The sequence below is a fragment of the Lissotriton helveticus genome, chromosome 7 (genome assembly GCF_964261635.1).
Source record: "Lissotriton helveticus chromosome 7, aLisHel1.1, whole genome shotgun sequence".
NCBI lineage: Eukaryota > Metazoa > Chordata > Amphibia > Caudata > Salamandridae > Lissotriton > Lissotriton helveticus.
In genome coordinates, this window is record NC_136068.1 from 981,958,518 (window position 1) to 981,973,007 (window position 14,490).

General features: G+C 48.4%; 1 protein-coding gene across 1 annotated transcript in view; it reads left to right on the plus strand.

Moving 5' to 3' along the window:
- Window positions 1-14,490, plus strand: part of SYNPO (synaptopodin) — a 185,422-nt gene that overhangs the window by 25,974 nt on the left and 144,958 nt on the right. The window contains exon 2 of the mRNA XM_078653601.1: window positions 12,395-13,540. Coding sequence (XP_078509727.1) covers window positions 13,045-13,540 — 496 coding nt within the window. The 5' untranslated portion in view covers window positions 12,395-13,044. The remainder of the gene's footprint in view (window positions 1-12,394; window positions 13,541-14,490) is intronic.

Genomic DNA, 14,490 nt, shown 5'->3' on the forward strand with positions numbered 1-14,490 from the left:
GGGGTGATTTACAGATGTCAGTCACACTGATTCTGCAGGAGGAAGAGAGGATCTTTATTTTTTTAATGTACCTTCTTGTGGAAATCTTTAACTGACAGCCTGATACTAAAAGCACACAGGTGGTATTAAAATTATGGTTTAGGAATCCCAGCCTCATAATTTCTCCGTCATATCCAGTGCCTTCTTAAAAAGGGGGTATTCTCCGTCGGCTCCCACCTCTAACTCAAATCTTCGCTCTGATAGAACACAAGGAAGCCAAATAAGTGTGTTTGAGGCACTATCCTCTCTTTTCTTTAACAGACCAGGACACTCATAGTACTCTTTCTCATGCCTCCTCTCTCCAGCCTTTGCTTTGCGTTCATACTTCTCTACCTCATTGTCTCTTCCCTGCTCTCTGCTTTTGCTTCCATCCACCCCTTCAGTGCCCTGCTTTCATCTCCCCCTCCTACTATCTCAATCGCATTTCTCCTCAACCTTTTTAACTTTCTATCCTTTCTTTATCCTCCATCTTCTCCCTCGTTTCAGCACCCTCCTTGCATCTTTCATTTCTTCCTTCGTTCCACTTTCATCTTTTTGTTTTACTAGGTCTTTTCCTTACTTTTTTTTCCTTCTTCTCTTCTCTCCCTCTCACCCTTATAATCCTTTTTGGATTTTCTCTCACCTCTCCCTAATATCCTCACTCATTTCCTCACTCTTTCTTGCTCGCTCGCTCGCTTAATGTAATCAAAACATTTTCCCTTTCATCTCTTAATCAGCAAGAGGAGACATAGTCCAAGCTCTCATCATCTCACAGATGGTCTACTGTAATGCCTTTCGGGTAAGGGCACCGACACATCTGATTTACCATCTTTAGCTATTACAGAAAGCTGCTGCAACACTGTTTTCAGGTGAAGAAGACACACTCCCATATTTAATAAGCTTTAAAAATGCAATAGGTCTCGCCTTTCATTAAGTTAAAGCCATTTGCTTTGCTATACCATATCATTATCAAAATAAATGGCTGCATTCCCAGGGGGGCGCAAATGTCTCAGTAAACACTTGTAAATGAAGATGACCTGGAAGTGCGTTTTCGCATTTCCAGCCTGCCTTCGTTTACATGAAGCACTGCCATTCTTTAGCCCATCAATTTCATTCTCATGCAGAGGCACAACAAGGGCCTCATTAACAATTCAGGAATTGTTGCTTTCCAACAAAAAAAAAAATTCTGAAAGTATGACAAGTGTGATCCTGAACAGATCCTAAACGGGCAAAGATGTGGCTATAACAATGAAAGATTCTGTAAGCATTTAGTTGCTTTTGTTCCCTTTCAGGCAACTGCCTATAAAATAATCCACACATTTTCAATGAAGAGTAAATGCCAATTAAATTTATTTGTTGGAAGTTCTCTCTTTTAGGTTATGAAACCTCAATTGGTTAGCACAATCCCTGCCATGTTTTGTCTGTTTGTGAGACCAGAGAGCTACAGATTTGAATTCTGGTTGGCGCAGTGCAGAATAGTGACTTCTGTATTTATAGTGCTATGATGTCCCAGCCTGTAACAAAAACAATCCTGGATAGGTTTGTCATTATTTTAAAATGTTGTTACGCACAGTACGATAGACTGGCACAAAATTATTTCATGTTTCAGGTAAAACAGGCACTTAAAAAATACTGTTAGTAATAAGCAGCCAGACAGTACCTGGCGCTAGCGTTTTTATAAGACCATATAAAAGACTTTACAAAACCCGGCACCTTTATATTATCTCTCAAAAATAATAAAACTGTCACCATGAATCGTCAAGTGACTGTAAAAATGTAATCCTATATTTGCTCCCAGCCAGCCTTTACATTTGGTGGGTAAGCAGCTGCACACATCCACATTCATTTTAGCTAAGTGATGGCTCAATGAATGGGGTGTTGTGTGGATTCATTTTTTCATTTACAAATGAACAGATATTGCTTCCTTAGAGAGATGTCCTGAGGAAGATGGCAGGATACTCAGGCTTATTTTTTTAATTGACCAGCACTACCATTAGTACAGCAGTTTCAGTGGCGCTGATGTGGTGTGAAGGTGCATTGCACCCCAAATATGGTTCGGATACCAGCAAAAAGGAGGTTGGGGAGCCATATTCCTTGCTGGAATTGGGGGACAGGTCACTCTAGCTGTGCTGGTAACAGTCCCTGAGCTATAGGGGGTGGGCTTTCTCTTGTTTTCTAACACAAAGGGGCAGACCACGTTTGTCGGGCCTCGGGCCTAAGAGTGCTGGCCTAGTAGAGTGGGCATTGAAATACATACCAGTGGTGCTGCACATGCAGTGGAACTGGAGCCCAAGGGGGTCAGGTCCCAACTAAACCCCAATTATGGCTGTTTTACTATCCTTTCTTGCTTGCACTAGGGACCAGTCCACCCAGCCTGTGCCAGTGTTGCTATGGGTCTCGGAACAATGGCCGATAGGATACAACTGAAGCAGAGGAAACACCTTAAATTAGGCCTCACTGAAAGGACACAATGAGCATGGGGCGAATGGAGGCCCTTTTCCTAACAAGCGGCAGAGGAGACGGTATCTCTCATTTATGAATCAGATGCAGTGGCACTGGGGTCCAGGAGTGAGAGGGGTCCACTGCATCACAGTTCTGACTGTCACTCTTTACAAAAGAGGCATGGAGGCTCATTATCCTTGCAAGCATTAGGGCTGAGGACACTCTTGCTGTAAAGCGGCGGACAACATGTAGGAGCTCCTTTCAATTATGTTTCCAGATGTTTTTGCTGGCCAGGCAGGAGTAGTAGATTGCTACTCGGTGATATAGCTGTCATTAGTGCAGCAGATGAAGTTGCACTGGGGAAGAGGCGTGCGAGGGGCTCAAATCACCCATATTTGAGGAGTAGTATTTTTTGTCAATTTCAACTTTAATGCATTTGCTCTTTTCCATTTATTGTAGATTATTAGCGGCAAAAAAAGCACTCCTAAAAATGATCTCATAAGCACCCATCTCCCCTCTCGCCCCTCAAGTCATGCCATGAAATTTTAGTGGGGGTCTGACATCAAAACATTTTGCTTAGGGGGGGGCTCAGAGCAAAAAAGTTTGAAGACCACTGCTCTAAAGTATTCTTGTAGTGATACAACAATTTCACCAGCATTACCAGGCACTTGTGTCAGCACATACATTTTCCACCTGTTTGTCCCAACTCATCCTGACCGCCCCTGCACCTTCCCTAGTTGCTGATCTGGGAGCTGAGAGGCCCTGCTTCTGATCTGGGAGCTGAGAGGCCCTGCTTCTGATCTGGGAGCTGAGAGGCCCTGCTGCTGATCTGGGAGCTCAGCTGAGAGGCCCTGCTGCTGATCTGGGAGCTGAGAGGCCCTGCTTCTGATCTGGGAGCTGAGAGGCCCTGCTGCTGATCTGGGCGCTGAGAGGCCCTGCTGCTGATCTGGGCGCTGAGAGGCCCTGCTGCTGATCTGGGCGCTGAGAGGCCCTGCTCCTTGGGACGGTGCTCCTCAGCAGAGTCTGGAGACTGCTTTTTCCCTTGACCTGAAATTTCTTGGCTGGTTTCTCGAACTAAAACTGTATGACCCTGCCAAAAATATTTGTGTGGGTGGAAAACAGAAAACTTTCCTTTTGTGAAAAATGTAACTAAGTAAGATGGAAACGGAAACTCACACATGGCGAAAGAGGGCGTCATGGAGTACAAAGAGAGGGTCAGTGTATTTACCCTGAGACGCGGGATTGGTACGAACACGGTCCCTGCACCCACCCCAGGCGGAAGCGGAAGTGTATGCATATGTACAGATCTATAATTTGGGGTGCGCACACGTGTTACTAAACATTTACATGTGCGTGTCTCTACATGTACATATCTACATATTCATGAACGTGTACACGCATTATCATGTTTTTAGGTACTTAACTTTAAATGTACGTTCACAGGTCGGTAAATAGATACATGCACCTACCAGGAATGCTGACTAATGAATTCCGTTCCATTCCGCAAATCTATTCTCATAATGTGAATTACAGGATTACAGGCTGTTCCTTGACGTCAGCTCTCGGCCCGCAGGAGAGTACTGGGTGTGGAACTTGTAGCTCCGGGTGTTGAGTGCCTGCTGCAGAGTGCGCTTCCAGCAGGACCAACTCAGCATTCTGAGATATTCCAATAGGTGCCACTGAATTGGGTTGTAATATCAGCTACTGTTAAACATCCAGGTACGGTTTCGTGTAGTGGTCGCTGTATCGGTGGTTGGTATCCTGGTATATTGATTGGCACTAGGGTGCTTTATGGGTAACGGTCCAGGTCCAGGTGTTTTACAGCGGATGGAGGAGAGGCCTGATTGGCATGGAAGGTCGGAGGGAGGCGGGAGTGCGGCCCGCAGTTCAAGGTGCATGGAATGCAGCAGTGACCCCCCTCCATGCATCCTGAAACCAACAGCAACCCCCGTCACACTGTGCCTGGAGTCTATGGCGGAGTGTTGTTGGGCGCACACTGTGCCTAGAGTCTATGGGAGAGTGTCGTTAGGCGCACAGTGTGCCTAGAGTCTATGGGAGAGTGTCGTTAGGCGCACACTGTGCCCAGAGTCTATGGGAGAGTGTCGTTAGGCGCACACTGTGCCCAGAGTCTATGGGAGAGTGTCGTTAGGCGCAAACTGTGCCCAGAGTCTATGGGAGAGTGTCGTTAGGCGCACACTGTGCCCAGAGTCTATGGGAGAGTGTCGTTAGGCGCAAACTGTGCCCAGAGTCTATGGGAGAGTGTCGTTAGGCGCACACTGTGCCTAGAGTCTATGGGAGAGTGTCGTTAGGCGCACACTGCGCCTCGAGTCAATGGTGGTGTCTCCTTGGGCGCACACTGCGCCTAGAGTCTATGGCGGAGTGCCGTTAGGTGCACACTGTGCCTGAAGTCTATGGTTGTGTCTCGTTAGGCGCACACTACGCCCAGAGTCTATGGGAGAGTGTCGTTAGGCGCACACTGTGCCCAGAGTCTATGGGAGAGTGTCGGTAGGCGCACACTGTGCCCAGAGTCTATGGGAGAGTGTCGTTAGGCGCACACTGTGCCTAGAGTCTATGGGAGAGTGTCGTTAGGCGCACACTGTGCCTAGAGTCTATGGGGGAGTGTCGTTAAGTGTACACTGCGCCTCATGTCTATGGTGACGTCTCGTTTGGGGCAAACTGCGCCTGGAGTCTATGGCGGAGTGTTGTTGGGCGCACACTGTGCCTAGAGTCTATGGGAGAGTAGCGTTAGGCGCACACTGTGCCCAGAGTCTATGGGAGAGTGTCGTTAGGCGCACACTGTGCCTAGAGTCTATGGGAGAGTGTCGTTAGGCGCACACTGTGCCTAGAGTCTATGGGGGAGTGCCGTTAGGTGCACACTGTGCCTGGAGTCGGTGGTGGTGTCTCGTTAGGCGCACACTGTGCCTAGAGTCTATGGGAGAGTGTCGTTAGGCGCACACTGTGCCTAGAGTCTATGGGGGAGTGTCGTTAAGTGCACACTGTGCCTAGAGTCTATGGGAGAGAGTCGTTAGGTGCACACTGTGCCCAGAGTCTATGGGAGAGTGTCGTTAGGCGCACACTGTGCCCAGAGTCTATGGGGGAGTGTCGTTAAGTGTACACTGCGCCTCAAGTCTATGGTGACGTCTCGTTAGGCGCACACTGTGCCTAGAGTCTATGGCAGAGTGCCGTTAGGTGCACACTGTGCCTGAAGTCTATGGTGGCGTTTCGTTAGGCGCACACTGTGCCTAGAGTCTATGGGAGAGTGTCGTTAAGTGCACACTGTGCCTGGAGTCTATGGGAGAGTGTCGTTAGGCGCACACTGTGCCTAGAGTCTATGGGAGAGTGTCGTTAGGCGCACACTGTGCCTGGAGTCTGTGGTGGTGTCTCGTTAGGCGCACACTGTGCCTAGAGTCTATGGTGGGTTTCGTTAGGCGCACACTGTGCCTGGAGTCTGTGGTGGTGTCTCAATAGGCGCACACTGTGCCTAGAGTCTATGGCGGCGTTTCGTTAGGCGCACACTACGCCCAGAGTCTATGGTGGCGTCTCATTATGAAAGGAGAAGGCAGACAATGCGGTTCCTGTCTCGTGAAGAGACAAGGATCCCCTTTGTGTGTATCAATGATGGGTTGTGTAGCCCATTCTCGGTATTGTTAAAAAATACATAAGAATAAAAAGGTTTTAAGACACACATTAATCTATACTTGGGGTAGTCCATGGGGATAAAGTTCAAGTTCAAGTTCAAGTTCAAGAATTTGTATAGCGCGCTACTCACCCAGAGGGTCTCAAGGCGCTTGAGGGAGGGTGTGTGCATTTACTTGTCGAATAGCCAGGTTTTAAGCTGCTTTCTGAAGGAGAAGTGGTTCTGTGTAAGGCGGAGGTGAGTGGGGAGAGAATTCCAGGTTTTGGCCGCTAAGTAGGAGAAGGATCTTCCTCCCATGGTGGATCTATGGATGCGCGGAACTGCGGCGAGGGCTTGGTTGGATGATCGTAGTTGGCGGGTGGGTGTGTAGAAGGATAAGCGTGTGTTGAGGCATTCAGGTCCTAGGTCGTAGAGGGCCTTGTGTGCGTGGGTGAGGAGACGGAACGTTATTCTCTTGTTGACGGGGATCCAGTGGAGGTCTTTCAGGTGGCCGGAAATGTGGGCTTGACGGGGGATGTCTAGTATGAGTCTGGCTGAGGCATTTTGGATGCGTTGGAGTTTTTTCTGTAGTTTGGCTGTGGTTCCTGCATAGAGTGTATTTCCATAATCTAGTTGGCTAGTGACCAGTGCGTGGGTGACTGTCTTTCTTGTTTCAGTGGGGATCCAACGGAAGACTTTTTTGAGCATGCGAAGAATGTTGAAGCATGAAGCTGAGACGGCGTTGACTTGTCTGGTCATCGAGAGGGAGGAGTCTAGGATGAAGCCCAGATTACGTGCGTGATCTGTCGGTCTGGGTGCTGTACCCAGAGCCGGTGGCCACCATGAGTCGTCCCAGGCAGAGGGGGATGATCCTAAGATGAGGACTTCCGTTTTGTCCGAGTTTAGTTTTAGACGGCTGTTCTTCATCCATTCGGCTACTTCCTTCATTCCTTCGTGTAGATTGGTTTTGGCGGTGTTAGGGTCTTTGGTGAGGGAGAGGATCAGCTGGGTGTCATCCGCGTAGGAGATGATGTTGAGGTTGTGTTGTCGAGCGATGGATGCGAGGGGACTCATGTAAACGTTGAAGAGGGTGGGACTGAGTGAAGATCCTTGTGGTACGCCGCAGATGACTTCGGTGGCCTTAGATTTGAATGGGGGGAGGCGGACTCTCTGGGTTCTTCCGGCGAGGAACGAGGTGATCCAGTCCAGGGCTTTTCCTTGTATTCCGACGTTGCTGAGGCGTTGTATGAGGGTGCTATGACAGACTGTGTCGAAGGCGGCGGAGAGGTCAAGTAGGATGAGAGCAACTGTTTCTCCGTTGTCCAGTAGCGTTCGGATGTCGTCTGTAGCTGCGATGAGGGCGGTTTCGGTGCTGTGTTTGGCTCGGAAACCGGACTGTGAGGGGTCGAGGGAGTTGTTGGATTCAAGGAAGGCGGCGAGCTGAGTGTTAACGGCTTTCTCAATGACTTTGGCAGGGAATGGGAGGAGTGAGATGGGGCGGTAGTTCTTAAGTTCGGACGGGTCTGCTGTGGGTTTCTTCAGAAGGGCGCTTAGCTCGGCATGTTTCCAGCTTTCTGGGAAAGTGGCGGAGTTGAAGGAGCAGTTGATGACATCGCGGAGATGGGGTGCGATGATGGAGTCTGCTTTGTTGAAAATGTGGTGGGGACAAGGGTCGGTTGGCGATCCTGAGTGGATGGAGTTCATCAGGCGGATGGTGTCTTCAGTAGTGATTGGGTTCCAGGCGTATAGGTTATGAGGGTGCTGTTTTGGTACGGAGGTGGGTGGAGTGGACTGTTCTTCGGGCTGGTTTACAAAGCTGTTATGTATGTCGGCGATTTTGTTGTGGAAGAAAGAGGATAAAGATTCGCAGAGGTCTTGGAAGGGAGTGATGTTGTTGGTGCCAGCGATGGGGTTAGTAAACTCTTTGACGATGTTGAATAGTTCCTTACTGTTGTGGGCGTTGTTGTTGAGACGATCTTTGAATGCTGATTTCTTGGTGGATCGGATCGATTGGTGGTGTCTGCGGGTGGCGTTCTTGAGGGTGGTCAGGTTGTCACTGGTTGGGTTTTTTCTCCATGTTTTCTCGAGAGTACGACATAGCTTCTTGGATTTCTTAAGGTCATCGTTGAACCAGGGGGCTTTTTTGCTACCTTGTTTGATCTGGTGGTTTTTCAAGGGTGCTAATTCGTCAGCGCTGTGGGTAATCCATTGTGTGAGTTTGGTGGCAGCTAGGTTTGGGTCCGATGATATGGTGGGGGGGTTTTGGTTAAGCGATGTGAAGAGTTGGTCGGTGGTGATTTTGTTCCAGTTTCTTCGAGGAACAGGTTGTGGGGGGTTGTGGGTCAAGGTCTTTTTGTAGCTGAAGTGGACGCAGCTGTGGTCCGTCCAATGGAGAGCTGTGGTGTGGTCGAAGGAGATGTGCTTGCTGGAGGTGAAGATGGGGTCGAGCGTGTGTCCGGCAAGGTGGGTGGGGGTGTCAACAAGTTGTTTGAGTCCGAGGTTGGCCAGATTGTCCAGAAGGGTGGTGGTGTTGCTGTCGTTTTTCTTTTCCAGGTGGAAGTTGAGGTCTCCCAGTAGGATGTAGTTTTCGGAGTTGAGGGCATGTGGGCTGATGAAGTCAGTGATGTCTTCGTTGAATTGTGTGCGGATTCCTGGTGGTCTATAGATGAGGGTGCCTCTAAGTGTGGTCCTGGGGTCGGTGAGGATCTGGAAGTGGAGGTGTTCGGCGGTAGCGAGGTTATCGTCGGAGCTGGTCGTGATTCGGATGGTGTTCTTATGGACGATGGCGATGCCTCCTCCTGTTTGGTTGGTGCGGTCTTTTCGGATGATCTTGTAGGCGTCCGGGATGGCTATGGCGATGTCGGGGGCAGATGAGGCGTTCATCCAGGTTTCTGTAAGGAAGGCGACGTCCGGCGATGTGGTGTCGAGTAAGTCCCAGAGTTCAGTGGCGTGTCTGTGGACCGAGCAGGTGTTCAGCAGGATGCATTTCAGGTGGTTAGAGTGGGAGCCGTGTTTGGGGTTCGTGGATTTGGTGTGGGTCCTGACGCAGGCGAATTTGCAGGAGTGGCAGGCAAAGGGTCCATGGGTGTGTCCTGGGGCGGCCTCGCAGCATTGTGGTTTGCGGCCGAGATTAAGGGCAAGGAGGGTAGCGGCGTCATATGTAATGCGGGAGGAGTGGGTTTTACGAGGACCAGGGGGTCTGGGTCTGGGCGCGGTCCAGGCGCGGACGGGCGTAGACGGGCTTACCTTTGGCGCACCTTCGGCGTGCATGGGGCACGACCGCTGCGCGTGAACGCTGCGCGACCGAACATCTGTCATATGTGGATGGTTGAGGGGCGGGGGCGAGGGAGGGTCAGCTAGGAGGCGGGATCGGGGAGGAGACACGGGCCAGGAGTGGACACAACAACAACAAAAAGGCTGGTAAAACCGAAAGCGAAACGGGGCACAGCCGAGGACCGGCAATGAATATTAATAGCAGGCTATGGCAGTGCTGTTCACATCAATGCAGCGCTAACGTGTAAAATACAAATCAGCAGGTACAATAATAATTTATAATTAATCAGGCTACGTTAAATCTGATTCGCCAAAGCTGCGCAAATAGGTAATATTGGCTATGTGCAGGTTACGATACCAGGCGCTGTGTGAGTGCGCACGGCCGCGGGTCCAGGTAGCGAGGTAGCAGGCAGCAAGGAGGCACTCGAATGCGAATCCAGGCAGCAGGTAAGGGAGCGTGTGGGAGCGACCGCTTCGGGGCAAGCCCTGGTGGTCACAGCGTTAGGAAGGAAGGGACGAGTCTACTCTGTCTGTGGGAGGGAGGGTCAGCTGGGAGGCGGGATCGGGGAGAAGACACGGGCCAGGAGTGGACACAACAACAACAAAATGGCTGGTAAAACCGAAAGCGAAACGGGGCACAGCCGAGGACCGGCAATGAATATTAATAGCAGGCTATGGCAGTGCTGTTCACATCAATGCAGCGCTAACGTGTAAAATACAAATCAGCAGGTACAATAATAATTTATAATTAATCAGGCTACGTTAAATCTGATTCGCCAAAGCTGCGCAAATAGGTAATATTGGCTATGTGCAGGTTACGATACCAGGCGCTGTGTGAGTGCGCACGGCCGCGGGTCCAGGTAGCGAGGTAGCAGGCAGCAAGGAGGCACTCGAATGCGAATCCAGGCAGCAGGTAAGGGAGCGTGTGGGAGCGACCGCTTCGGGGCAAGCCCTTGTGGTCACCAACCTGGTGGTTATACAGAATAAACTTAAGTTTGTGGCCTGTAATGGTTGGGGGGGCTGGCTATGAGCCAAACTCACATAGGGGCCGGGAATGAGTAGCCTTTGAGGGCCCTATCTACATGTACTCAGGATAAAGATTGTGAGGACTGTAAATGGAACTCATATGAGAGCGAGGTGAGTAAGAGGACGTAAAATGTCCGAAAATACGCCCCCAGGCTGGGGTTCACTGAAGTCATGAGGCCACCTACTGAGTGTTTCCAGGTGTATTCACGTAGGTGGTAGCCTTGTGGGTGACAACGGTGGGAGTGGTGGCAACCGTGGGTTTTATTATGGACTAGCTAGGGTGTCCCGTACATTCCCAAGTTTATCAGGTTTAGTAAATCTGGAAATCATTAAAAAAATACATGGGATTTGCATGGGAACACCCACCGCAACGCCCATGAAATGCCTATCTTGCACGGAGTAGTGCAAAGCAGTGATTTGCGCTGCATTGCATTGCATTACTCCATATTTTTGCAGCCTTTCACAGTGGCTTTGCATGGCTTTACAAATGTGACTTAGAGCTTTGCGTCGTGCATGTACCACGCAGCGTGGTGCAGGCATGACACAAAGCTCTCATAAATGTGCCCCCACGTTTTCTCCTGACTTCATTCCAAAAACAGGGCCTGTATGTCAGGGGATTTCAGACCAAAGAGATCAGCATTCCAAACCCTGGTAGGTCAGGGGTCTTTAAACCAGAGGGTTCAAGGGTCATCATATCTAAGCACTGAAAGGTCCTGAGGCCAGACGTGTCAGAAATTCCACAGGAGTGGGAGATTGCTTGCAGCCCTGAAGGATCAGCTGCCCTCAGACCCTGAATATAAGAGCCCTGAGGTTTGTGACATTAGGGTAAACAAGGCCTGACACATCAGAGGACCTTAGATCTGAACATCAGAATCTCTCTGGGTGCCAGAAACCTTGGAGATCACTGCCATTAGATCTGAGCGATTGGTTGCAATTTGACCTAACAGATCAGGTTCCCTTAGAGGCTTACACCATAAGATAATGGGCCTTCAAGCTCAGGAGTTGTTGGTCTTCCATCTGTGGAAATCAGGGCCATTCTAACATTAAGGACCATGGGCCCTTAGAACAGGATATCAGGAGTACGTAGGCCTGGAAATAAATGTTTTTCAGAACAGAGAGATTACTGACCAGGTGAGAAATCCGGGTCCCCTACGTCAGGAAATCAGGGGTTCTCAGTCCTGAGAGACCATGGGATATTACAACTGAGATATCATTGTCTCTCAGACCCTGAGTCACGAGACCTGACAAATGAATGGTAAATGAAGGTCTTCAGACACAAGAGATCAGGGGTCCTCAGACTGGCGGTATTAGGGATTTTGGCATGCAGGGCAGCCGTGTTCATCAGGTCTAATAAATCAGAGTTTGTAATGCCTGGAAAATCAGAGATCCTGTACTTAAGAGCCATTGGCCAATAGATCTAAGAAGTATGAAGTTCATATACCTGAAGCAGACCCGACAGACTGCACACAGATCTCTAAAGATCTGAAACACAAAGTTTTAAATTGCAGTAGATCAGCTAAAATGATCTCCAAAATGGCCAAATTTCAGGTATCAAAATCTATACCTGCCTGATGTGGACTGTATTTGACCACCTGTTCGCATTTAGAATTCCTAGTTATTAACAAGAATTCCACTTGGGCAATTAGAATTTTGGTTGCTACTTTACTCGCAATGGAAGACTGCGGCATCCGCAACTCTAATTAACCTCTTTGTACCCCAAATCACCAGAGGGAATTCCTCTGACTTAATTTTTCTGTACAAAAACGATACAAGAGAGCAGTAAACACTAGACTTTAGAATGTTAGTTGCAAAACCAAACCATGACTGTTCATTAAGAATTCTGTGTTTACATCTGAGCTATCTGAATTTGGCAGTTTCTACCCACTCCTGACCCTTACTCTGGTTCATCATATAATTAGGCAGATACGTAAATATTAAAATGTACACCAATTAAGGATTTTGGAACTTGCCTACATTCTAAAGGCATATTTCTAATATTGTTTCTTCTTTTTTTTTTAGGCTTAGAGAAAGAAGAGATAGTCCAGAAAAGCTGTCGAATGTCTTTAACTGACTGAATCTCCTAAAGGATGCCATATATTTAATTTGAAGATCAATTCTCAAGTTCTGCAGAAAGATGGACCAAAATGGGCAAGAACAGTGACTGGCCTACGAGAAACACCACCAGGCATATACTTCTTGACTTCGAACTTGTCTCTTCATTGAACACGCTACTCTTGTCTTAATACATCTGTTTCATGATTGCGAACCCCTACTACATATATGTCTGTTCACTGAAAAAGAAGTCCTACTAAAAAGAACACATTCGTCTATCAAAAATGCAAGCCTATCGGTGACACATCAGTCCATCAGATTAGCTATTTTACTAGAAACAGCTCAATACATCTAAACATCACCATACTAGGGATCTACCTGCCCCTTCAGGATGGAGCTGTACTAGGAAAACATCTGTCCATTACTGCCACTGAATCTCCAGGTATCAAAGTAGGGAGACGTAATAGGAAGAGGGAGAACAAGCACTCTATCCTAGATGTTTCTGGGGTAAAGAGCCTTGACAAAACAATAAAGGAAGTGTACCAAGGATCTATATTACTGAGTTTGCCATCATCAATTGCTGCTGCAAACAGTGGAACTTGTAGACTCGAAACAGGATGCTGCAGGCTCTTGAGTCCCCAGCTACACGTGGTGGATCAGATAACATGAGTGAGAGGAACTATAGTGTTCCCAAACTGGGACCCGAATGTCTACAAAGGTATGGTTCCCCACAGCAGACAGGAGGGTCAAATTTCACTAGCCGTCCACTAACTTGGCGTCCCCTGACTACAGGCAATGTAAAGCAAAACAAGCAAGAAGGAGCAGACAGAGGCATGGAGTCAACATTACAGGAGAATGGTAGCAACACCATAGTGAAAACGAACAGGATTTCCACCACACTGAATAGTAGGGCCCAGGGCTGGCAGCCAATGGGGGAAAGTTCAAAGCCAAGAGGGTCTGGGCCTCCTTCGCAAGCAACAGGGCCAGCACATCAAAGATCGGTGATGGCTGACAATTCACGTATTGCCACCAGAGATGACCCCAACCAGGAGTGGAAAGTGGCCAAGGTTCAACACGTCATCCTTTCCGATCGAGACCAGCCGAGGAAAGCAAGTAAGTGTTAGTGAAAAAATTGGAGTGATGAGATGGCTTTGAGGGACACTTTTTCTTACCCACTAGTAGAGTTATCATAACTATGCCTCTATCTTATGAGGAGATTGTAAGTGATGTCATACCTTAAACTTTACTGTTTGAGGGTGTTTAAGTGACAATGACCCACAGGCTCAGCAATCCCACCGGCTTATCATCCGCAGAATGGATTGTGATTTTTCAGCCTTTTTCTTCACCAATATACACTGGCATAATCATAAAGCGACATATTATGGTCCATGTAGGACAGGTCCTTAGCAATAATATTCTACCTGTGACCATGCTTGCTTTCTTAAAACCCATGTGATTTCCTCTGCAATCCCTTCTAAGCTCTGCTTCGTGTTGCTAAATTCAAGATCAGCTGTGAAACGCCATCCAGTAGTTCTAGACCTGTTGCTGAATCATGTGCTTGATTTACTAAGACCGGAAGCCTGGCTGCCATACCACAGCAACAGCCCCAGGCGATCCAGTTGCACTCGTTCCAAGGCCTCAGCAAAGCACCATTAAGTTAGTGTAGGAACCCCAGCATGCATTCTAGATAACCATTTTGGGTTAACTACCTCAGGATTCATTAACATTCCTACCTGAGAAAATCTTTTCAACCAGTAAACTACCACACTGCAAGTGTTAGGTTCATCCATCAATTCCTTTGATCAAATACAATAATTTTGACTCCTCTGACAGACGTTGTCATTCAGTCTGACATGGCAGCAAGCAACATTGGCGGTTCAGGTATGTTCTATAATCTACTGTGAGGCGTTTATCCTAGGCACCACTCAAAATCAGATTGCTGCCCTGAAGACAGATGACATAACACAAACAGTGTCAATTGAAGTCCCACAATTGTTGCTGGTGCAAACAACTGCCCAAGTAAAACCGATTAGTGTATGGTAGTGACTTTACAGTGGGCTTAA